Source organism: Brachyhypopomus gauderio, chromosome 3 (assembly GCF_052324685.1).
Source record: "Brachyhypopomus gauderio isolate BG-103 chromosome 3, BGAUD_0.2, whole genome shotgun sequence".
Classification (NCBI taxonomy): Eukaryota; Metazoa; Chordata; class Actinopteri; order Gymnotiformes; family Hypopomidae; genus Brachyhypopomus; species Brachyhypopomus gauderio.
The window spans coordinates 29,289,282-29,315,744 of NC_135213.1; the positions used below are offsets into that span (position 1 = coordinate 29,289,282).

The 26,463-nt window shown below is 39.1% G+C and overlaps 1 protein-coding gene across 1 annotated transcript; it reads left to right on the forward strand.

Annotated features, from left to right (window-relative positions):
• The first annotated feature begins 8,923 nt into the window (after window positions 1-8,923).
• LOC143511022 (uncharacterized) lies at window positions 8,924-21,539 on the forward strand. The gene is made up of 20 exons (XM_077000996.1): window positions 8,924-8,984; window positions 9,317-9,376; window positions 10,610-10,636; window positions 11,388-11,414; window positions 11,831-11,857; window positions 14,652-14,678; window positions 15,095-15,198; window positions 15,898-16,164; window positions 16,238-16,339; window positions 16,490-16,619; window positions 17,363-17,484; window positions 17,649-17,921; window positions 17,994-18,092; window positions 18,214-18,337; window positions 19,008-19,118; window positions 19,539-19,723; window positions 19,927-20,090; window positions 20,197-20,439; window positions 20,799-20,961; window positions 21,145-21,539. The coding sequence occupies exons 2-20, from the start codon at window positions 9,331-9,333 to the stop codon at window positions 21,220-21,222; spliced, it is 2,319 nt and encodes a 772-aa protein (XP_076857111.1). The 5' UTR covers window positions 8,924-8,984; window positions 9,317-9,330; the 3' UTR covers window positions 21,223-21,539.
• The last annotated feature ends 4,924 nt before the right edge of the window (window positions 21,540-26,463 follow it).

Sequence of the window (26,463 nt, forward strand, 5' to 3'; positions counted from 1 at the left end):
CTAAATTTTAAAACGCATATTAATATTTATAAAGTGCGCCCCATTAATTTCATTTCCGTCCTTCTGACGCAGACCAGTCCTCTGCTTTTCCACACTCTGTACGTGTGTGTGTGCGTGAGCTGCAGCACAACCAATCAAATGGGGGGTTGGCGAACGTAAATTTTTACCGGGCGGGGTGTAAAATGGACACAAATTAAGTATTATATCGCGGTCGATCGATCGCCAGTGGTTGGTGCCAGAGCGAACTAGTAACTCATTGAATCATAGATGTGGATCAGAGGTAAATAAACTAGATTTTTTTCCGGCGTGAGAAATCGGATGTGTGGCGTGAGAGCGTGTGAAGACGGTCAAATGCGTGTGTCTCACGCTTAATGCGTGAGAGTTGGCAACCCTGGGTTCTGTATCTGAACTCGGGGAAGAGAGCCTCTCTCTGTCACCATCATAATATCCAGTTCTATCTCAGCATGGATTGTGTATTTGAAGACATCTACGTCGAGAAAAAAATATATTGACAAAAGTGGAGCGAGTTTTCAGCTATGGGGACATCATTCATCATGCACAAAGGACATACAGACTTTTGGCCAGCAAATGCAATGCAGAATAGTTTACTGAAATGTCTAAAGTTGCAGATTCCTGTTAATTGTTCAGTTCTTATATTTGTTTGTCTTGTGTCACTCACACATGTTCTCCAAGAAACCAGATAAGAGAAGAGAGGGAAAATGCTGGTTCTTTGTATTGTACTGTGAAAATATCAGCACTTTTTATTTGAACATGGAGTTCTACTTATGACTTTTTCACAGAATATTTATTTCTGGTAAATTGTAGTTTAAAGTATGAATATTTTTGCAGCTAAGTTTAACAAATTGAACTGTGCAATAAAGAGGTGTAATTTTAATTTTTTTTTATACTTCGTGTTTTCAGTTGCACATGTTTTATCAAGATTTGAGGAGAATACAGATTTAAAAAAGAACGCATATTTACATTTAAAATATACCTGCAACATTGGTAAAAAAAAAAAAAAGACTCGAAAGGACTTGAAATTCCAAGTTTCAGACTTGGGACTTGACTTGACTGTTGCCTGTCTTGACTCGAGACTTGACTTGACTTGAGTGTCTTTGCTTGAGACTTGACTCGGGACTTGAGGTATAAAGACTTGGACTTACTTGAGACTTGCAAAACACTGACTTGGTCCCACCTCTGGTATAAAGCGCTTGATAAATTCATCAACAGCAACACAGTTTATTGAAACCCTCCCAGACTTAACTGCTTTAGTCCACTTGCCATCCGATCCAGGAGAGTTAGATAGTCTAACCGACTGCATAGAGAATACCTACAGATCAACTCTAGATACAGTAGCTCCACTCAAATATAAAAAGGCTAGATCCAAAAAGCTCGCCCCGTGGTACACTGACCAAACTAGTAACTTAAAACAAATAGCACGTACATTAGAGCGGAAATGGCGATCTACTAAGTTGGAAGTATTCCACTGTGCCTGGAAGGATAGCATTGTTGAATACAAACAGGCACTCACTAAAGCACGCTCAGCATACTTAGCCTCACTGATAAAAATAAAAACAATCCTAGATTTCTTTTCAATACTATTTCTAAACTTTAAAAAAATCAAGCAGGCGCAGAACCTCAGATTCCAGTAAACCTCACTAGTAATGTATTTATAGATTTCTTTGATAATAATATAGAAAATATTAGACAAAATATAAAACCTTTTATTAGCAATACAACTGGTATGTCATCTGGTTTGGTTGATATTGATTTAAATTGCATACTGGGAGAAAAACTTGATGCTTTTCATCCACTCCCACAATCAGAATTAGAGAAAATAATTTCTTCCTTAAATTGTACTACCTGCACACTAGACTCGGTTCCCTCAAAGTTATTAAAAGAGGTATTACCAGCTGTTACTGAACCTCTTCTAACTATAGTTAACTCATCCATTACAATAGGTCACATGCCCAAATCATGTAAATTAGCAGTTATTAAACCTCTAATCAAGAAACCAAATCTTGATCCGACTGTATTATCTAATTATAGACCCATTTCGAACACATCATTTAGATCTAAGATCATAGAAAAAGCTGTTGCCCAGCAATTATGCCTATATATATGCCTGTGATTCCTATCTGCATAGGAATCACATATTTGAAAAGTTCCAATCCGGTTTTAGGCCCCATCACAGTACTGAAACAGCATTAGTCAAAGTAACAAATGATCTCCTCCTTGCTTCAGATCAAGGCTATGTATCACTGTTAGTGCTTCTTGATCTTAGTGCAGCTTTCGACACAATTGATCATAGGATCTTACTAAAGTGGATAGAATGCTGGGTTGGAGTCTCAGGCACAGCCCTTTCATGGTTTTACTCTTATTTAACAAATCGCCATCAGTTTGTAGAGCTCAATAATATTCCATCCAAACGTACAAAAGTTAAATATGGGGTCCCGCAAGGCTCCATTCTAGGACCACTATTATTTACATTATATATGCTACCATTGGGCACATTTATAAACAAACATGGTGTCAATTTTCGCTGCTATACAGATGACACTATACATATCAGCCAAACCTGATGACTAACTCAGTTTAGGAAAAATTTAGGCCTGTGTAAGAGATATTAAATGTTGGATGTCTCTAAACTTCCTCCAACTTAATGAGGACTAAACAGAAGTTCTCCTGGGCACTAAGGCCTCAAGACAGAAAATTCCAGATCTAATGCTTAATCTTGCAGACTACCCCATTACACCTGGCACAATAGCCAAAAACCTAGGCGTCATACTCGACATAGATAATACTACTAGGATAGCTTTTCTACATCTTTGCAACATTGCCAAGTTAAGAAATGCATTATCACAGGATGATGCAGAAAAATTGATGCACGCCTTTGTTAGCTCCAGATTAGATTACTGTAACTCAACTTCAAATAGTTCAAAATGCAGCAGCCAGAGTTCTGACCAGAACTAGAAAATTTCAGCATATCAGACCAGTCCTATCAGCCCTGCATTGGCTCCCAGTTAATTTCTGTATTGATTTTAAAATTATTTTATTAATTTATAAAGCACTGCACAGGCTTGCTCCTGAATACCTCCAGGAACTTATTTCCTATTATGAACCCCCATGTCCACTAAGAACACAGGGTGCTGGTCTTTTATTAGTTCCAAAAATGTATAAGGTAACAGCAGGGGGAAGAGCCTTTTCTTGTAAGGCCCCCCAGCTTTGGAACAACCTTTCAAAATGCTTCCGGGACTCTGACACAGTCACAATCTTTAAGTCTAGGTTGAAAACCCACTTATTTAGTTTAGCGTTTGATAATTAATATCCCCCCGTAGATAAAGGTACAGATCCAGGGGTTCATAGACGAAGGGTTTTATGGTAGACTGGGGCACTGGTGCTGTCATCCTGTCACTGCTCATGGTCACCAGAGGTGGGTAGAGTATTCAACAATTTTATTTTATTTTTATTTATTTTTATTTATTTAGCTGACGCTTTTATCCAAAGCGACTTACAATACTATAAAAGAGTAGATACAATAAAATTCAGACTTGGCAAAAAAAAAAAAAAAAAAAAAAAGGATGATGGTGCAGTGGAGTGTTTAAAGTCACTAGAGCAGGTGCTCACTGAAGAGCTCAGTTTTTAAGAGTTTCTTAAAACTAGTGAGAGACTGCTCTGCTTTGATGGTCGAGGGCAGCTTATTCCACCATCCAGGAACTACAGAGGAGAACAGTCTGGATTGCTTCCCACGGATGTTAGGTAAAGCAAGGCGACGTTCAGTGGAGGAGCGCAACGGTCGGGCTGGAACGTAAGGCTTTAAAAGCGAGTGAAGATAGGAGGGAGCCTGCTCTGTTATCACCTTAAAGGCGATCGTGCAGGCTTTGTGTTTGATACGAGCAATAACTGGTAGCCAGTGGAGCTCAACGAGCAATGGTGTGACATGTGCCTGTTTTGGGTAGTTAAAAACCAGACGAGCTGCTGCATTCTGGACCATCTGTAGTGGTTTTATGGTGCAAGCTGGCAGGCCTGTTAAAGTACACTTACTTGAAGCAAATGTTACTCAAGTAAAAGTAAAAGTATGCATCCCAAAAATTTACTTGAGTAAAAGTAAAAAAGTACTTTGATTAAAAGCTACTCAAGTAGTGAGTAAATGCATGAGTACTGTCTCGTGTCAGTAAATTACATCATGGGAAATTGAATTACGGGGAAACAATGACTTTTAATGATAAAAGTAATTTATTATAAATAAATATTATATATATAAATTATTTATTATAAATAATATGTATTTTTGTTTGTTCCTAATTATTAGGCCTGTGTAACTTTAATGTGTTCCACAAAGGCACTAACTGATGAGACTGTCAGCCAATACATGTAGCTACAACTTGACACCAACTGAATCAATTTGTAGCAGACTTAATGATCCTATATTGCTAGTGTGTGCAATCAGTGTGAGAACTGGTTTTTAGTATTGCACTGCGTTACATTTAATAATTACATCATACAAACGTTATGCCTCAGAGATATAGCATTACACAAAATTATACATACAGCAAACGTATCGCATCGTGTTTCCTCATATTTGATGTTGAGTTCTTGTAGGCTGAAATGTCCACACGTTTGCAGACACAATTGGCAGCGCCAAGGTTGCAAACTCTCACGCATTTGACTGTCATTCGGGCCACCGTAATGACGTCATTTTCGTTTGTGTGGCCCTCTGACACAATTCAGGTTTCTCATGTGGCCCCTTGTAAAAATTAATTGCCCACCCGTTCTAGGTGCTAAGCTTCCCTGTCCCGCCATGTGGTGGACAACGTATAACTAGGCCGTAAGGTGAACCCCGTTTTCGTTCTGATCCGCTCCGCGCTCTCCGAACTACACGCCCGTTAGCTGATAAAAATAGTCAAGTTATATTGCACTTACCAAAAAAGTTTCGCATCACAGAATCCTGTACTTTGTTTAAACCGAGACGTTTTCTGAAGAACTATTTTCCTCGCGCTGAATGACGATTTTGACGTCACATGACACCGCGTGACCGCGCTAAACCAATCACGTAACCGATTTATGAAACGACAACCTGCCTAGTGCTGTCAAATATAACCTACAGAAAGGAATCTCCCAAAATATAATTTTATAGTGGGCATAAAATAATTATCAACAATATCGTTGATTAATATCAACTTTATATACAATAACGCACTATTTAGTATTTATTTGGCCCTCAGTAATACATGAATGAGCGTTATCAAAATGCTCATTCATGTATTTCTGAAATACATGAATAATAGTATAAATAGTGCTTTATTTACAGCACAAATCACAATTATGCAAGTGACCTTTCATGTTGTCATTTTGATCAATTAATGGAAACAATTCCAATAATTATTGATAGCCATCCATGCGTTTGTAACAGGGGCTAAATGAATTCCTTTATTTATAGAACAAACAACTATTGTGCAAGTGGATGATAAGGTTAGCTTTTCATGTTGACATTTTAATAAATAAATGGAAATAATTGTAATTATCAATAATTATCAATCAGGACCCTTCAGGTATTCATTTATTCACTAACAACACCTCTCACAGGCACTCCTTCTGCAACCACAGTGTATGACATGTAGAACAGAATCAGGGGCTGGATTTCTTGTCATCCATGTCACTTGAAGATTTCCATCTTCCAGTCTCTGTCCTTGATGTGAATGAGGATGCTCTGGTCATCCTTCACTTTAGCAGCTTCCTGCAACTTGCCTTGTACAAAAGAAAAGAACAAAGGATGAATAAATAGGCAGGCAAAAAAAATGAAGACTTCATTTTTCCTGGTGGTGTGGTGTTGTTAAAATGGTGCTAGGTAATGCACCCAAAAAAAGGATTTCTTGTGCACACAGATGTACAGCACAGCCAGGACACACCTCTAGATACAAGTGTGGTTGCTGGGGCCACCCAGCAACACACAGGGACAGTCCCAAGTGTACAAGTGTGAGAGAGGGGCAGTGGGGGGTGGGGGAATGGACCGGGGGAGGGGCTTGCTGCTGTAAAGCAGTGTGTTGACCAGACGGGGCATCAGGCTGAGGAGCCACAATTCTAAACAGGTATTCAGTGGCATATTAACATCAGGCATGCTATGACATTTATGGCGCATTTCCACTAGGGCCTGCTTGGCGCGGTATGGTTCGATACGGGTTGATTCGCAACGGAACGGTACGGTCGCGTTGTGTTTCCATTACAATGGTGGACCACCACAATGCGGGTGGAGTCACTGTTGGTGCGCGGGTTGTAGTGTCGTGACATCATTTGTATGCAACCACAACACCGGTCGATGCCCCTTAACACATACCATTATTGTATCTTATTTATCTTTATCTTCATTATTGTATGTGGTTGCTCTAATTATTGATAATAATTTGGTATTACTCAAACAAGCTGAACACACCCTGCATAAAAAGCATCAGTCATACAATCAAATGAAATCAAACTTTATTATGAAATATAGATATTTAAAGTACAACATATGTAAATAATATAGTTATAGTTAAAAAAAGTGCAAAAAGCAAATTACCTAAAAATAACACATAGCTTTATATGAAATAAATATTTATAGTACCACAAGCAACATTTTGTGTGCTTTTACTGGCGTCTGTCTCGCATGGTGTTCACAAGTTCGCCAAGCACCCCGAGGAAAGCCCGGTTGAAGGAAACATTTTCCGCCAACTTTATACTGGATATGTTTATTATACAAAACATATCCAGTTATTATACAAACATATCCAGTACCCCATTAAAGTCAAAGTGTGCTTCATTCTGTATCAAATATCTAAAACACTGGGGGGTGGGGGGCATATTATAGGCATAGTTATGTATTGGAAAGTAATTTCACACCCACACACATGTACAATAATTATGGCAATTCAGACATACATTGATATTAGAATTAGACAAATACAAGCATTGTGTAGCAGTGTAGGCTACATAGTCATTCAACTTCTCCTGCATGTAACAAACCTTACGTTTCGAAGATTTCTTTTTTTGAACACTTTCGAACGAGATTTCCTCTTCTTCGGTACTGCTGGATGAACGCGCTGCTACTACGTCTGCTTGTGTTTACTAGCTCAGCTGACATACCAGTTATCCGATTGGTCCATTCTGATGACGTCTCAACTGTGGCACCTCTCGCGAGCCAAAGTGTTATTACGCCTGCCGAATATGTACATACGCCTTGCCGAGCACTAGTCCTTCAATTAAACGCTGCGAACAAAAAAAGTACTGTATTTTGAGCGGCGAAACTTTTTTTAAACCTCAACATAACTCGTTCTTTTTATGAGCTGAAGCGTGTTTGGTACGGAGAGCGCGGGGCGGACTTTTTCTGAAGGACTTTTCGATGTTCACCTTACGGCCTATTAGGTAATTGTGATGTCCGGAGTGCAGCGAAGGACGAGACAGAGAATCCTTGGCGTTTTGATGGATGTTACTTTAATTAAACACATATAGCGCAGATGGCGCACGTACAACATGTAAGGACACAGAAACATGTACGCGAGACACACGCATTTGACCGTTTTCACACGCTCTCACGCCACACTTCCGATATCTCACGCCGAAAAAAAAATCCAGTTTATTTACCTCTGATCCACATCTGTGATTCAATGAGTTACTAGTTCGCTCTGGCGCCAACCACCGGCGAACGATAGATCGCGATATAACACTTAATTTGTGTCCATTTTACGTTGTTATTCGTTTTTTGACAACCAAAATAAATGATAAATAAAATAATGAAACTTGAATGAATGCTTTTTGTGTTGTTGCTTCAAAAGCAGTGGTCTTACTTAAATATAATATAGTTTTGAGTATTTTGTGTTTGCTAGGCAAATGTAAGGCACTGTTTCATTGTTCACTTGTTGATCGAGTAGGCCTCTAGGGGTTTTGATGTGACGCAAAGAAAAAAAAAGTTTTTACTTTTACTTTTAATTCTTAAGTATTTTTGTAGGCAGATACTTTTGTACTTTTACTCAAGTAAAACATTGAGGTGAATACTTTTACTTTTACTTGAGTAATATTCAATGCAAGGTAACTACTTTTACTCAAGTACATAATTGCTGTACTTCGTCCACCACTGCATATGACCTTGGTGTATTTGCCTGGCTGATCTCCGTCCCCTTCTCCTTTGTGTTCTTTATCCATATGTGGTCACCTGGTGTGAGAGTGGTGAGTTGTTGAGCTCTGTGTCTTTTGTTGAAGTGGACCCTCAACCTCTGTCACATTTACATTTACATTTATGGCATTTAGCAGACGCTCTTATCCAGAGTGACTTACAAAGTGCTTTGCTTCTGATCACAGAATACATCCTAGGTAATAGTACGGATAGTCCAGAATTCAAGACACCATTGAGTCAGACTACTACTAAACTACAGGAGTCAATATCATTACCTAGTGTTTTGCAAGTTAGACATTTGCCAAGAAGCACAAATAACCATAGACATACAATTTAAGAGGCTAAAATATCTTTGGGGCTGTGAATGTGTACATATAGCACAGGTGTACATACAGTACAGGTGCACATACACTACATGTGAACATACAGTACCGGTGTGCATACAGTCCTATGCACAGAGTGGACGTTTAATATTAATCCCAAGGTGTTTGTGTTACATGACAAGTAAATATTCTAGTCACAGAAATGACAGGACATTGTGATGTGTCAGAAGAGGCAGTGTTCATAAATTATAATAACATTCAGTGAAAAAAATAGAGTGAAACAGGTAAAACCTCATTGTGATTTCATACGTTCTATGTACAAACTCTGGTAGGTGAGAGAGAAGGCTTTCAAGAGAAGCGTAAAAGAGATTTAATCTAGCATATCAGGTTCATCTCGTTTATAACTGCATATTTCAAATATGTTTGACGTCACAGTGTATATATATATACATATATAGATCTCATACTGCTCTTCTCATCAGGATTCTCCACTCAGAAACAAAAGGTACAGCTTGGTAAGTCTTGAGCTTGTATTATTTTATATTTCATTTGCCTTTGAATGTCAGAATCTCACATTGAATACAAAGATCTCTGTGTTTAAAGATTCTTTTCTGTTTATGCTGTACACACAACAAAATACTCAAATATTATGAGATTATATAATTTTTGATGATGTGGAATTATAAAACCATATGCTTATCATTTGCAATAAACCAAAAAATTACACTAGAAGAAAGAAAGTTCTTGTGATCTGCTCTGCATTGTTTAGTGGAGTTTCCATTCCTAATAAATATCTACATTTGCTGGGCTAATTTAAGTCTTATTTTGAGACTTTGTTGTGTTGTAGATTTTAGATACCTGATGGGGTCTCCACTACTGCTGTGTGTGGCTGTCCTGCTCTTTGCCTGTAAGTTCTGCACTGAAAGAAGGAATGTGGACACTAACAACGATGCAGAGTCTGTGTTCAAATTTCTTTCACAATATTGTCGCTGCTACTAGACTACCTAGACTTGAATTCTGTTAATCTAGAAAAACGCTATGGTAAATTCCACCCCAGTGTAAATACTTTAATTTTGAAATTCTGAAATGATGTTATAAGACAAAACTAGAATCATTCTTTAGTGCCCACCTTTCGTTTTGATACATACTTTTCTAATAACTTAATAATAATAACTTAATAATAGCAATATCCACATGTCAAGCACTGGCCTCAATATATTATAATATTTCATGGCATAATTTTATGCTTAATTAAATTTCAGAGTTTACAAGGATGCAACTCAATACATTTTGGTACAGATCAGACTTTTTAATTTCTACTGAACACCAAGGACTGGAGGGTATATTAACACAGAAACAATGGAGATAACAACATATGATTCATTTTCATGACTCTTGCATTTGCAAATAGACAGAATTTTCTTTGTCCAAAAAATGAGCACACATTTATAAATTATTTATTTATTATTATATAATGATTTATTATAATCATAACTAACTGCAAATGTATTGTCACCTCCAGATTAATGCATTTTTGTACCTGGATCACAGGTCTGGTGATCATTAGACTCCAGGCCACATGACACCAGTGTTCTCAGCAGCTTTTCAAACACAACACAGCACATTTTTAGTTCATTTGTGCTTTAATCTTAATCATCATTCATTACCAAGACAATACTGTCACTTACTGGTCGTACTCTGTAGTACAACCACAAACGTGTTTGACAGTATTCAGTTTGAAAAAAAGCTTTTGTATTAATAAGGAGCATGGACGTAATTTTGATTTTAAAAGTGGGGGGGGCATGGATTCGTCGCTATTTAAATATTTGGTTTTAACCGTAAAAACTGGGGGGGACCAAAGCCGGCTTTTGAAAAAGTGGGGGGGACATGTCCCCCCGTCCCCCCCCAAAATTACGTCCGTGATAAGGAGATAGATACTGGTGTAATTTTAAGGAAATGTGTACAGTGATGTAATTACAAGGAGATATATATATATACAAGGAGATATATATATTTCCATTCCATTATATATATAATGGAATGGAATGGAATGTAAGATATATAGGTATATAGATTTATTTCTAAGAATATAAGAATGAGTCATTGGTTGATCATTCATTGGTTCTCTCCTCTATATTAGGTGGAGTGGCACAAGGATATCAACCAGGTAAACATGCATCATTTAAAAATTATACTGATTTCAGAGGGTTAACAATCTAATCTTAACAATCATAGTTAAGGTTGGCTTTTTAAATTAAAAAAAAAAAAAGTTTTATTTTTTATTAACGGTGTATATCATGTATGTAATAAGACCAAATCACAAACTCACTGAAAACACTGTAAATTAAACATTACATAAAATAAACAAATGTATGTGTAAAAATCAACATTTTGATTTTTGATTATTAATGAGAAGGTGAATATGATCAATAATTAATGAATGTAGAAGAGCCATTTCAGAGTGTTCTCCATGTATTACTGCTGAGCCTGAGTACACTGAGAGTTACTTTGAATTCATTCCCACATTTGAACTTTTATAACATAGAGGTTTACCCATCTGTTAAGAGTGTTCAGTGAGAGAAAGTATTCAGTTTAAAAACTTTTTAAAGCCTGTAAACTGTAAAATTCTCTCCAGGACCACTGTAAACAAGAATTTTTTACATCTCAAATAACTAAATATCTGTTCTATTGCGTCTTCAAGATATATACTGATGTATTTATAAGATAACATATTCTGGTGTATTTATAAGGAGATATATACTGGTGTATTTATAAGGAGATGTATAATAATATAATTATAAAGAGATATGCAGTGATGAAATTATAAGAAGATATATAGATTTAGATATAGATATATAGACTCATTTTTAAGAATATGAGTCATTGGTTGATCATTCATTGGTTCTCTCTTATATTAGGTAGAGGGGCACACAGACGTCCACCAGGTAAACGTGCATCAAATATATACAAGTGTATTTATAAGGAGATATATACTGATGTATTTATAAGAAAATATATACTGATATATTTTTTATATACCGGTACACTGATGCATCTATACTGGTGTATTTATATGAAAATCTATACTGGTTTATTTATGAGGAGATATATACTGGTGTATTTATTAAAATATATATACTGGTGTATTGATAAGGAGATATATAGTGATGTATTTATAAGGATATATATATAGTGATGTATTTATCAGGAGATATATAGTGGTGTAATAATAAGGGAAAATATATAGTGAGGTAATTATAGGAAGATATATAGATTATAGATATAGATATATAGATATATAGATTTGTTTCTAAGAATATGAGTCATTGGTTGATCGTTCATTGGTTCTCTCTTATATTAGGTAGAGGGGCACACAGACATCAACCAGGTAAACGTGCATCATTTAAAAATTATACTGAATTCAGAGGGTTCACTAATACTACAATCACAGTACAGTTAAGGTTGGCTTTTCAAATAAAAAAAACATAATAAAACCAAATTACAAAATCTGTCTCATTGTGATGGGACCAGATATTAAAATAAATATAAACCAGTATTTGCTTTTAATTAAACATTACCTAAAATACATTTTAAAAATTGTATGTATAGAGGTGAGATCAACATTTTGATTTTGATTATTAATGAGAAGGTGAATATGAATAATGAATGTAGAAGAGCCATTTCAGAGTGTTCTCCATGTATTACTGCTGAGCCTGAGTACACTGAGAGTTACTTTGAATTCCTTCTCCACATTTGAACTTTTATAACATTCTGTTAGAGGTTTACCCATCTGTTAAGAGTGTTTAGTGAGAGAAAGTATTCAGTTTGAAAAAGATTTGAAGCCTGTAAACTGTAAAATTCTCTCCAGGAGCACTGTGAACAAGCATTATTTACATCTCAAATAAATCAAGATCTGAGTTATTGGGTCTTCAAGATATATACTGGTGTATTTATAAAAAAATATATACTGATGTATTTGATATATACTGATGCATTTATAAGAAACTCTCTACTGGTGTATTTATAAGATATATACAAAACCCGTGAACTGATCCAAATTAAGGATATAATGACCAGCGGTCAACTGGTACAAAGACAAGATATATATAGGCAAACAAACGACCCTCAGGTGCGACGGATCACGGGCTCTGCCCACCTGAAGGACGTACACAACAACCACGACAACAACGACAACTGCCACTGTGGACAGAGGCGACCGGTAGGGGGCCGTTGTACCGTGACAGACCCCCCCACCAATCCTCACTCCCCTCCACTGGGTGTGTGGCACACAGCGGCAGCACAGAAAACATGAAGGAGCAGGAAGGCAGGGACAAGGCAGGGACACATCCACTGCAGTCCAGGAGCTAAAACACAGAAGACAAAAACATAGGTTAGCTCACCTCCCTGGGCGGGACCCTGGACCGACTGGGACGTTAACAACACAAAACCACGCCTGGTCGGTCACATGGCCCTCACACCCTAACCGGCACTCGGCTGCTTAGCCCCACTTAGTGTGAGGACGAGGAGCTTCGGCTCCTTATCCGTCCAAGGTGTATGTGTGTGCAGGTTACCTCTCTGGGGCGTGGCTACATCACCTCCTGGACCTGCCTCCTCCCGGAGCTGACCCCTGCCTTCTGCTAGGGGTCACCCCAGCCTCCTGGGGAGTCAGCCCCAGCCGGGGCCTCCCTTTACGAAGTGGACTCCTCCACCCAACCCAGAAGCGCTAGAGACCGAGGCCCAGAGCACCCCTATCGCGGGCTGGGGAACAGCCCCCAAGGGCCTCCTGGTCACCCCGAGCAGGAGGGAGGATCTCCATCTTCAGCAGGAGCTCTTCAGACCGGAACCCCATGGTCCCCAAACATCCGGGGGCCCCAGCCCTCTAGGCAGGGGCTCTTTATGACCGGGCTCCGGTCACCCCACAACATAAGGGGGCTCCTGCCAGGTGGAGACCCCTCACAATGTCCAGGAACACCACGATCCACCACCAGGGAGAAGCACCTGCACATAAACAACACACACACACACACACCAACACAAAACACAAACGCGCACTACCCTGATCCCCCCTACAATGGGGGAAGGGTCTCCTCCAAATTAGGAGAACCCCCCACTTACCTGGTCAGGGCCTCTGTCAGGAGCGACGCCCTCCGTGCCACTCCCCGTGACCACAGCCGGTCCCCCCCCAAACACACATTTAAGGGGAGGAGCATGCGTGAAATTACATCTAACATTGCACAAACACGCTTGGACAAAACACACACGCAAAGACTAGACAAACAAAAAATTGTGTGCAAACAGCAAATGAATGGGACCCACACATGTGTGCTCTACATATAAACAATAGTGACGCACCGCTCAAGTTCGCAGTCACTCCTCACATAAAACATAAGACACACGGGGAGCGAGACGACACGTCACACACACAAAACACTTAACATGTAACAACGAGCACGCACACTGATCCTCTGGTCCGTTCACCCGTATACACATAACAATCTGCAACCACATAATAAGAAGAGTTTTCCCAGGGAAGACGCCCTGGTCCTCGCCGTGCCACACATACACACACACACACACAACACATAAGCATGGCGGAACTCACTAACACTAACACCATGCAGACAAACCCTTACCATGAGACTTGACCACGAACGAAGGAGAAAGAAAAGGAGACTGGCGGCTTCCGAAAGCGGCTGGTCATTCTGTGACGGGCAGGGTGAGCGAAATAAAATGGAAGCGATCACGCCAAGTCTCAGGGGAAAAGTATGGTTTAATTGAAATAGAGCGCAAACCAAAAACCCGTGAACTGATCCAAATGAAGGATATAATGACCAGTGGTCAACTGGTACAAAGACAAGACATATATAGGCAAACAAACGACCCTCAGGTGCGACGGATAGCGGGCTCTGCCCACCTGAGGGACGTACACAACAACCACGACAACAACGACAACTGCCGCTGTGGACAGAGGCGACCGGTAGGGGGCCGCTGTACCATGACAGGTGTATTTATTTATAAGGAGATATATACTGGTGTATTTATAAGATGATATATACTGATGTATTTATAAGGAGATATATAGTGGTATAATTATGAAGAAGATATATAGATATAGATATATAGATTTATTTCTAAGAATATGAGTCATTGGTTGATCATTCATTGGTTCTCTCCTATATTAGATGGAGTGGCACAAAGACGTCTACCAGGTAAACATGCATCATTTAAAAATTATACTGAATTCAGAGGGTTCACTAATACTACAATCACAGTTAAGGTTGGCTTTTCAATTTTTATACTATTTTTAAGCTTTATTTGTAAGTTTTATTGTTGAATAACAGTGCACATAATGCATGTAATAAGACCAAATCACAAGCTCATCTGGTCTCATTGTGATGGGACCGGATATTAAAATAAATATGAAAAACAATGTGCTTTAAATTAAGCATCTCTTGTATACAGTAACACGTCAGGAATTTGTTTTGTACATTATTCATCTTTAATCCAAACAATACAAATGTTGACTTTTTCAGTACTCATGGAGGGCTCCATAAATTTCATTGTCACTAATATTTGTGTAAAAAGTAAAGATAAACAAAAAAAAACTTTTATTTTTTTCTTTCAGGACCTATTGTCGTAGACAATCCTTTTGCTTATGATGGAGGATCTGATCCAATTGAACTTGACCAGCCATTTGTGTATGCTGGAAGAAGTTACTCAAAACTTTACGTAAGTAGACCGATCCCGCACCGATCGATGTGACACAACCCTATTGTCTACATTCTAGCATTAAGGTTCAAAGGTGAACAAGTTTGGGGGTTGAAATAGCTTATTAGGTTTCGATCACTGAGTCATTTTCACAACATCATCATAATTGTTTTGGTCTGGGGCTTCAGATCATAATTTTTATAGAACATCCAATAACAGACTCCAATTACCTAGAAGTATAACAGCTTTACTCTATAGCCCTGATATTAGAGATGGGTTTAGCCATTTTATATCCACTGTCTGATTAACAGTGATTAATTTGGTTGTTTCCTGACTTTTTTCATTATGATAGATGAATAAATGCTTCACAGTATGTTACAACTGTCTTTTACGCCAGTGAAACAGGATGTGCAAAGCGCAAATAAACCAAAATCTGACCAATGCAAGGAAGTCATATAAAATGTTCTGAAACGGTTTTTGTTGTACATAATTCAAGAATGAAGGATTTTAATCACAACAGAAGGAAATTTCTTTCATCTCAATAATTAAGCAAAACAATATTTTTAAAATTAGATTTAAAAAGTGTTGAATTACATTTCTCAGAAAATCAAGCTTCAGCAATGTCTGCTGAATGTCAGTTTATGAACTGTGTTTATAATATTCATAACTGCTTGGGTTAAAATAACTCATTAGTTTAATTTACTCATCTCTCTCTCTCAGCTCGACATGAATGGCTTTGTGTCATTCTTTCCACCGGCTGATGAGCTCTACCCTGATGCTAATGTTGCGAAAGATGGAATTTTCCCACTGTGGGCCGACATTGAAAGTAATGAAGGAGGCGATGTTTGGTATTATCAAGGAAGCAATTCTTCTGTAACATCGTTAGCTACAGAATTTATTCATCAGTCACTCAGAGAGTATAACTCCACGGTCACCTGGGTCTTCTTTGCCTCTTGGTTCCACACTCCACTTGAGCTTGAGTCAGAAGTAAGAGTCTCTCATCATCATTCAGTCTCTGATTGTGAAGTGCATGATTTTAAACCTCTTCTTTCTCTTTAAGAACGTGTCATTCCAAGTAGCCCTAGTCAATGATGATGATGGAAACTCTTACGTCATAATGCTCTATTACGGCATTCCTCCTATTCAGAAATACAACTGGCTGGTGAGAAAACAATGTTCATATATACTTTTGTTGACTTTATGTCAAGTAGATGCAGTCAAATGTATTTGTTGAGTATATCTGATTTGTGCTGCACATGTGTCATGGGAAATTCATTTGGATATTCCTGTTGTTTAAATGTCATGTTTGTAGGCTGGCTTTGCTGTGGAGAATAACACCAATTTCATGGAACTCCCAGTACAAGACTCAATTGACCTTTCTTTAACAAGTAATATTGGATGCCCTGGTTTGTGGTTTTTCAGTGTACAGAATGAACCTAATGGTAAGTCTTCATTTTACACTGATTACTAAAGCCATGATTCAGTAATGATGGCTACAGTTGCAGTAAACAGTACACATTGAACACATTAAAGCTGAATTATTAGCATCAGTACCCAACAGCAGCATTGGCAATTAGAATTACTTCACAATAAAATATCAAGGTTGTCTTTCTCCTTTTTGTCTATTTTCAAATAGTTTTGCATGAAAAATTGGGTTACGTTTTCATAATATATAATGTAAATATTGAGTATGAAGACAAACCTGTAATGGGAACCATTAAACAAAACATAAAAATAACAAATAAAGAACAGTAACAAATGTAGACACAGATGGGAACACAAACAAGACTAGGCACAGACAGAAAGATAAACTGAGGCAAACAGAGCAGAACCAAACAGAACTGAGGCTTAAGCAGAGCAAACAGACGCAGGAACAGAACCAGGTGCACAAAGAGAACATGGAAGAGAACATACAGGAGAACAACCAACAGGAAGAGAAACAGGGACTGAAGGCCTAGAAACACAAACAGTCTCTGGAGACCGAGAACCAGAAGCAGACATAGGAACAGAAGAGAGACTGATGATCAAAAATAGATTAACAGGGAGAACAAAGAGGCACAACAGAAAAAAAACAATTACAGAGAGCAGAAGAGGACAAGAGAACGATAAACATAGACAGACATTAGGAAAAACAAAACAAAACAAATCCACACAGTCAATATGATCACATTTGTTTTTTTCTCAGTGATATTTTTCCCCATTGGACCTGAAGCTCATGGTGGCAATTTCCCTTATGATGGAGCATCTGTACTCATCGATCTGGACTTTCCATTTACGTACAATGGAAGAAATCACTCACAATTTTATGTAAGTTCTGAAATATATCATTTAGAGATGCAGTCTGTTACCATGCTGCGTCCTCTATTTAAAGATGCAGTCTATTACTATACTGTGTCCTGTTACACTTTTTGTGTCCTTTCACAACATTTCCCTGTTTTCTTAACTTTCTAATCCTAATTCTAATCTTTTAGCTGAACATGAATGGCTTTGTGACATTCTCCAATCCTTCTGACGAATTGTATCCTAATGCACACATTGGAATGGACATGATTGCTCCATTCTGGGCTGACATTGAAAATGATGAAGGGGGAGAGGTTTACTATGAACAAGCCACAGATGGACCTCTCATAGAAGTAGCTACAGATGCTGTTAATCTGGCGTTCCAAGATGCTGACTTTGAAGAAGCTGCCTGGGTCTTCGTTGCCACATGGCTGAACACGCCACTTGAAAATGAGAATGCATTGGTAAGAGTCTGTTCTTCAAATTCAGTAACCGATCCCAAAGTGCAAAACTTACAACCTTTACTTCTTCTTAAGGTTGTATCATTCCAAGTGGTCTTGATTAGTGACAAATATGGACGCTCATTTGTCCTGATGAACTACAAGAACTTTCCTGATCTTCAGAGCTTCTGGCTGGTGAGAAGACAATGTTCCTATACATTTTAGCTGATTCTAAATGTCAAGATCATTCAGTGTTGGATTAGATTCACATACCATATTTGTTGGGGTCTGTCTATTTCAAATATTATCTATGTAGGCTGGCTTTGCATTCAACGACATTGATGACTTTGACAGACTTCAAGTAAATGTCTCCAGTGATCTGTCTTTAGGAAGTAATGTTGGATTTCCAGGTCGCTGGGCTTTTCAAGTCTCTTTTCAGGGTAAATATATTTTTGATGTATTTTTACAAGGCAGGGATGTGAATAGGAGAGTTCCTATTCGATATGTTTGTTATTTATTATAAAGTGTGAAGTAATGTAGGCTTTGAGGGATATTAGAGACACTGCAGACACAGTGAGATGCAATATGTTAGTTTAGAGATTGTGGCACAGAAAAGCCTCCTTCCTGAGAGTGGGAGGTGTAGGTATGGTTGGAGGCATCTCCAGCAGACAAGACCTTGAGGATCTGAGAGGTTCAGGGAAGCTCGGCAATGCAGCAGAGACCAACCTGTAACTCTATAATCCACGTAATTACATGTTAAACCCAGATCCAAAACATTAGGTTTTTCTCTAGTGAGATACATTTTGAAAGTCCCTCAGTGCTCCAAGTAGTGGGCAGCAGTGTGTGCACTGGGGCAGTGGTGTCTCTGCTACACATGATTGATTACAGTCATAGGCAGAATATCTGCTTAGTTAGTGCAGTATAATGATTAGAAAATTAGAAAGGCAAAGTTCCTGCGGTCAAACTTTATACGGTCTTGGCCACTAAACTTGAATAAAAGGCTGGTTCAGCATTCACAACACTAAAATTTAAACTTAACAAAATGTGACAATCAGCTGGAGGATCATAGTTTTTAGGGAATGGCTGTGTTTTCTCCTTTCCTCTTTTTAGATATCTGTGAAGTTCTGCAGTGTGTTGAGGGTGAGGTGTGCAAAGAGAGAACAGGGATTTATGGCTGTGCCTGTTCAGAAGACAACCCAAGAACCAACCCTGACACTTTCGGTACATCTTTATAAATTCTCTCTTTTTTGCATTTATGTTTGTCCCAAAATACCTTCTGTAAGAGTTAAGATACAGATTCAGATACGGGGACGTGTGTGTGTGTAGGAGTGGGTGTCTCCCTTGCCCACTGGGCCTGGCTCACTATCGCTATTTTAAATATATAGTGTTACAGTTTATTTTACATTATTAATGCTAATGATTTTAAATGACAGTGATCACAGCTGTAACCAGAGGTCTCAAAGCTTCACCAAAAGCATCACAGGCTGCCAGTGAATTGTTAGATTAATGATAAATCTTTCAACTCAACCAGTATTCCCAGTGTTTAAATATTTCTAACATACCCACAAACTGAAAGTCATGCAAAAATTACTAACAGTAACAAGAGTCACTTTCTCCAACTCTTTCCTCTGCTCTTCTCAGATGCCATTGAAACATGTTCAGGCAGTTCTGGGACAGTGTCTTTATCCCGCTGTCAGCTGTTTGAAGCTGGATTTACTGCAGAGTCTCTCTCCTTACAAGATAACTCCTGCAGTGGGGTGGAAGAGGGAGACAGGGTGACATTCCAATTCGACGATGATGATAACAGTTGTGGCACAGTTCTTTGGGTAGGATACAATGCAATTTCTTTGAAAATAAATATTTATTTGTTATTTAAATTATTTATTTAATTTTTATTTGTCAGTATAAAATGACCTAGCACTAACCCTAAGCAAGAAGATGTCTAACAAAGAAGTCATGTTTACAAGATTTAAGCTTTCTGCAGGAAACTATTTAGGTGTTATGTTCTAAATATGAATCTGTTTCCTAGAATAATAAAACACACTTAGTTTATGAGAACCACATTGTGGAAAAGTCAGAAAGTGGGGACAAGTCCGTAATCAGTCGTGACAGCTGGATGTCCTTTGAGTTTTCTTGCGTGTATCCACTCATCGAGAGCATCACCATGCCCATGTCCATCAAAGCCGGACCAAGGTAGAACTACTTCCAGAACCAGCACCCCGTCTTCACATGAGCCAATAGACATTTTCTCTTTTGACAGCCCAGTGTTCTTCTCTCTTCCTCTTTTTTCCCCCTAAAGTGTGATATACAAGGACCTGAAGACCGATGGCTCATACCAGATCATCATGGTTCCCTATCCTGATGCCTCATTTAACACCCCATACTCTGGAGATGTTATAATTGATGTGAATCAGCAGATCTTTGTAGGTGTGGATGTGGTTGGATTTGACAGTGACGACATCGCCGTTGTGCTGGACAGATGCTGGGCCACTCCTGTCAATGACATGGACTACTACGTCTACTGGGATCTAATCAATAATGAGTAAGATAAACGATCTGGAAATGCATCCCCAAGAATAAGACAAACATCAGAACCTATACTCACATTATAAATAACAGCACTATGGGTTCCAGAAAGAGATGATTTTACTACAACACACAATTTCACAGCATATGTAGTCCATGCTACATCACTCTGTCTAATGCAAAACAAATTCTATTCTGTCCAGTATTGCAGAGCATTTTGAAAGGTACTCAGAAATTGTAGAAAAGTGAACCAAGGAAATTATACTGTAATGCTAACTTCACTCATTCTGAACTTCATGAACTTAACTTCCGTCTTCTGTTTCCTTCCTCTATTCATCTTCACCCCCCTTTAATTCTTCCTTCTTCTCTTTCCAGGTGTCCCAACGTAGAGGATGGCACTGTGCAGGTGCTGCAGAATGGCGTCTCCATGTCAGGCCGCTTTGCCTTCAGGATGTTCACCTTCACAAACAAGTCTCCTACCATCTTCCTGCACTGCAACGTTCATCTGTGCCTTGTGGAAGATGGGGACTGTCGCCCGGTGAGTTCTCAGCCAGACACTGGCTAATATCGCAGTAAACCAGTTCAGGAAGAAATTTTGGTATTCAAGGGATGCATGCAGTCAGGTCGGGATGAACAGCTGAAGTAGGATAATGAACAACATAATATGCATTTTCTTCTTCCTCCCTGACTTAACTCCTCTGTTAAATTTCCTCCCTCACAGTCATGTGAATATTCTGACAGAAGACGACGTCGATCTCTGGACTTCCATGACAAAGCTTCTATTAGCATGAGCTTCTGAGTTCACCTATGGATAAAATTGCCTCTTTGGTAACAGGGCTCTATTGAAATTTACATTTTGGTTACTTCTGTTATTACTATTATGTTTAATCAAAGTTTTGTGCTTAATTTGAAAGTAATTTTTTATGAAGATTAAATAACAATTAGTTTTTAAAATAAGGTAGTTGTTATGGGCAAAAGCATATTCTTATTAGTGGAAATTTGAATGTAATCATCTATCCTGTACTGATTCTTTTAAATTATGAAAATAAATCTGTCTTTAGCATTTCTTATTGTACAAAATGTTAAATATCTCTATAAAAATATACCATTAGTTCACGTTCCTTTTTGTTATTATTTTGTATGTGATGGTAGCTTTTGCTGCTGTAATACATTATTTTTTAACACAAATTAAGCTGAGCTCTGCACACACATCTAAGGTGGTTTAGTTTTGGACTTGAAAGTTATTCACCATGAGTATATGCAGTACAAGAATGTGACAAAGTGACAGAAGCAACAAGACCCAAGGGTTGGGCAGTGAACACTTTATCCATATTCAAATGAGAGGCATGCTCAGCACAACACGGACAAAAGGAAAACGTGCGAGGCGCTAAATAACTACTATAGGTGCAAAAGGGCAAGAGTCACAATACTCACTGGGATGAGGAGAAGGCGATGATGAATTTAGTCTGGTCAACTCGCTGGCTCACTCAGGCTTGGCTCAAGGAATGCACAGCACTGAATGGCGGGACCTGCAGGCATTTAAGGGATGAGAGAAATGAGGGACAGGTGTGCTTGATGATCAGTAGGTGGGTGATGTGAGCGGGGAAGTGTATGGGAGGTGGCATGTGTAGGAGTGGGTGTATCCTCTGAGGTGGTAGACCGGCCTACTGTGACAAATGATTGCTATTAACTTAGAAATATCTTACACAATGACAGACATTATTTAAAAATCTATATCATCTATAGTGTATATAAAAAGTGTACACACCCCTGTTAAAATGCCAGGTTTAGCGATATAAAAAAAAATGAGACCAAGACACATTGGTAACACTTTACAATACGGTTCCTTAATGTAAACACATGCAAAGTATTTAAGAAAACATTAAACATGTTAGTATTACAATTGTCTATGTTAGTTTAAATACTACATTATAACACTTTCAAAAGCATTACAGGTCATTACAATGAGGAGTACTTGACGGACAACTTATGTTTGATTACTTATTCTGAGGTTACTTGAGTACTTAAGCAACGAAGATCCAATTAAGTCAATAATTACCAAAATAGATGAAGACTACTTATTATATACTTACACATGAACTAACAGTCATTTATTACAGTGAAGAGTAATTAATGAAAAACTATGATGATAATTCATTACCCATTGCCTAGTTAACATACTAAGGACACTAAGGACCGTTATAAGCAAAAACAAATGTAGCAGGCCTGAACCATTGCTTGTGTGCGTCGAGGCTAAAAAACTTTACAGCCACTTCACTTACTAAACGTAAGCAATATGGGACCCATTAATGGTGCACTCACTGTAAGTTAGGGAAACCGGGTCCTTTGGGGCTAGGAAAAGTGTCGTATGGACCTGACGGATGTCAACTAGGCCCAATGTGACGTGCTTACAACTGATGACTGTCCAGGCAGGGGAATGCAGTTCCTCATTAGCAGTTGTTTCCACAAGGTTCACACAGCCATCTAAGAAAACTATCTGTATTCCAAAAGCGATGATCTCAAGAGTGTCCCAGGTGGTATAACTGTCCGTTAACCACTTCTCTGAAAACTCGCTACCTAAAACCTACCACAGGGTTCAAAACCGCTTGGCCTCTCGTTCTCCCCCGTCTCCATCACTCTCCTCCGTCATAGACCAGCTCAGCAATCCCGTTGAATAATAGCCAAACATTACAGCATAAAAACACTTAAAACGATTCACAAATAAATCAACCGTCCCACATTCCCAAATAACAACAAATAACAATACGTGTGGACAACAATAATGTTGAAACTCAAAATCATCTGGGTTACATATGTGTTAATCATGTAAGTAGGGCACTGAAGCCATTCAGTGTCTGGTATGGCTCAGAAGGCCTTAGAATTGTATTGTTTTTCCCCTGGACGGCCTCGGCCCATTCCCAGAATATGATGTTCCTAAACTGACCTTGCTAGAGACGCCAGCTGGTCTCCTAGTCTCAACTTGGAAGTGGTCACATTGGCTCTCAGGGGGGAGGGAATTAGCTCTCTTTTGCCGACACTCTTATGTCTGTTAACTGAGAACTCTGGATTAATCCATACTTGCTTAATAAATTAATTTTACTTTATTACCTTACCCAACTGCTTCTGACTTTTATTGTGCTCACCATTTGAGGTTTACAGAATTTCAACCACACCGGACATGTGGGTTCTCCCACACCATGACTTCTCATGGAAAAAATAGTATCAATTGTGATGAGACCACCTAATCAATTCCATTTTCTTTGTTTAAAATTCAAAGAGCAGCATCAGGGTTCTGAGATGAGACAGACAAGCTAAGCGAAAACCACCTGCGTGAAGCTGGCCCCCCCTCATACCCAAAATGCTGAAATAACACTGCAATTCGTTTGTGCTGGGTTTGTGCCCGTTTGTGCTGCAAATATTTTCGTTTGTGCTATTAAGGCTTTTGAGTAATTTAAAAATGCATTTTCTGACCGGTGACGTCACGCAGCCCCCCCTCCACGTCCAAATTTCTCCAAAGTAGTCTCATTCGTTTGTGCTACGTTTGTGCTCGTTTGTGCTGTTAAAATGAACGCTTCAATCACTTGCTTTGTAAAGTTACAGTCGTTTAATTTTTCACACGCGTGACATCACCAGCCCCCCCCTCCACGTCCAAATCACTCCAAACTGGTCTCGTTCGTTTGTGCTACGTTTGTGCTCGTTTGTGCTGTTGAAATTAATGTTTGTGCTTTTATGGTTTTTTAAATATAACCGATTCTTTTTCATACGCGTGACGTCACCAGCCCCCCCTCCATGTCTAAATCACTCCAAACTGGTCTCGTTCGTTTGTGCTACGTTTGTGCTCGTTTGTGCTGTGAAAATTAACGTTTGTGCTTTTATGGTTTTTAAATTAGGCTATAACTGGATCTTTTTCATACGCGTGACGTCACCAGCCCCCCCTCCACGTCCAAATCACTCCAAACTGCTCTCGTTTGTTTGTGCTACGTTTGTGCTCGTTTGTGCTGTTGAAATTAACGTTTGTGCTTAACGTCACGAGCGCACCTCTCACATGTTTAACTATAGCTATACAACAGAATGGGCTGGATGATGTTGGACTACAGAACGGACAGGAGGTGAGGGGTAACAGAGAAGGCAGTTTCTGGATGACATCAAAGCTTCTGTTGAGAGATTTAAGAGGTAATATTTATGACATTTATAAGTAATATTGATCTTCCAATAATGAAATTGAATGACAGGAATCTTTGTGTGAATCATTGTTTCTGTGGGGATGCAAAAACACAAACACACAACCCTCATGCAGGAATCTGCACTTCTGCAAAGTGCTAATCATTTTCTGAATACATGAATCAGAGGTAGGAAATAATGCATCTTATTTGATGGGCACTCAAAAACATTAATAAGTGAAAACACAAGTCATACAACATTTTTTTTCTTAAATCAATTTTTACTGTAGAAAGTCTTGTTATTTGATGGAACATGTACTTTTCTTTAGGTCAGAGGGTTGCAAGTTTGGATTCCACATTGTATCTAAATAACTCAGTGGCTTTGAATAAAAAAAAAAACATCAGCTAAGTGTAGTGTAATGTAATTTAACTAAAATCTGCTGCTTGTTTTCCCAACCTACTCTTTCGTGTAAAAAACACGTGATGTAATTGTGTGCTTGTCAGGCACAGTGGAAACCCCCTTGGAGAGGTCGTCAAAGCATTGCCACCCTGAGAACGGCCTCCGGCAGTAGGCGACGTAATGCCCGAGGGCTGCCCAGTAAGGCACCAGACGGAATGCTACAACACCCCTTAGAATGAAGGGCTCATTGCAGGTGAGGTTGATGGGGAAGACTTGCAGCACATAATCCTTCTCTGCAGCAACTTCAATGGACAGTGCTGCCCCAGCAGTGTGGCTGTGGGTGACCACACCATTGCAGGCCTCGTCAGTAATTGATTGTGCTGCTTTTGCAGGTCGCTGGCAAATTGAATACTGCAACTGCACTCCATCCTCAAGAGCTGCTTGAAGACCCTTGATGCCCTCTGTTTCTATGTGCCGTATGTTTATGGGTGCAAGGAGACATGCTCTGAAGATGGCCATTGCTCTTGAGCATTCTGGGTTCCCACACTGAGCCTTGGTAATGAAACTTGGGGAATGATCCATTGCTTTTGTTATGATCTGGGCAATGTTGCATGCTGCGTTGATCTTCAGTGTTCCAGATCTTAATGTGTTGTGCTCAAAGATGTTGTGCAAAATTCTTGCCCTCTGCCGGTAGGCTTCAGAATGTACTCCATCTGTCACAATGGTTGTGACCAGCTGAAATATCTGGGTGTTTCTCTTGTCAGTGAGGTGCTTGTTGAAGTTTTCACTGTCGCAGAAAGTGCAGCATGAACATTAGCAGAAAGAGTCAAATGCGCACGTGTTGTCCAGGCTTACTGTTGCTTTTCCAATCTTAATGGACTTGCACATATTTCCATAAGTCCCATTTGAATTTTGGTTTGCTTTGGAGCTGTGTATAGCCACTCTGGCTGTGGAATAAGATAGGAGGTTGGCCTCTTTTTTGGGGGTACTGCCAGGCCCCTCCAGTTTTCCAGTGTTGGCTGATTGGGTGTGTCCACTGCCAGGCCTTTGTCGCAACCAACATCATCCCTGTCTGGCTTGTTGTGTTTGGCTGAGGAAAGCCGCATCTCCCCTTCAATGTAATTTAGGTGTCTGCCCACAAAACGATGAACGTGTGTAGGCAGGTTTTCGTTCCTGAAGAGGCCACGTTTTAGATTTTTGAATTCGGCCTCCACATACACATACCTCCACAGAGGCAGGTAGGAGCCAATTCTGACAAGTTGTGGTATGTCATATTGTCATGGTCTCCATGGTGTGATGCACGACTTAAACTTTGTTCACAGATCATTTCTGGCTTTGGCATCTAGTGAAGTTAAGAATTTAGTTCCATAAATTTTTTATTCCAGAATTTATTTCAGTTCAATTGCTATTGTTCTCTTTCCTGTTAGAAATTAAACCTTATTGTTCTGAATTTTTTGTGTGTGGTCCATCTCTCAGATGT

Excerpts from the sequence above, each read along its gene's own strand:
- LOC143511022 (XM_077000996.1), top strand. The coding sequence starts at position 9,331 with ATGGGGTCTCCACTACTGCTGTGTGTGGCTGTCCTGCTCTTTGCCT. Across the intron at positions 11,858-14,651 it reads GGCACACAGACATCAACCAG|ATGGAGTGGCACAAAGACGT; the intron begins GTAAACGTGCAT and ends CTCCTATATTAG. Across the intron at positions 17,922-17,993 it reads TTGAAAATGAGAATGCATTG|GTTGTATCATTCCAAGTGGT; the intron begins GTAAGAGTCTGT and ends CTTCTTCTTAAG.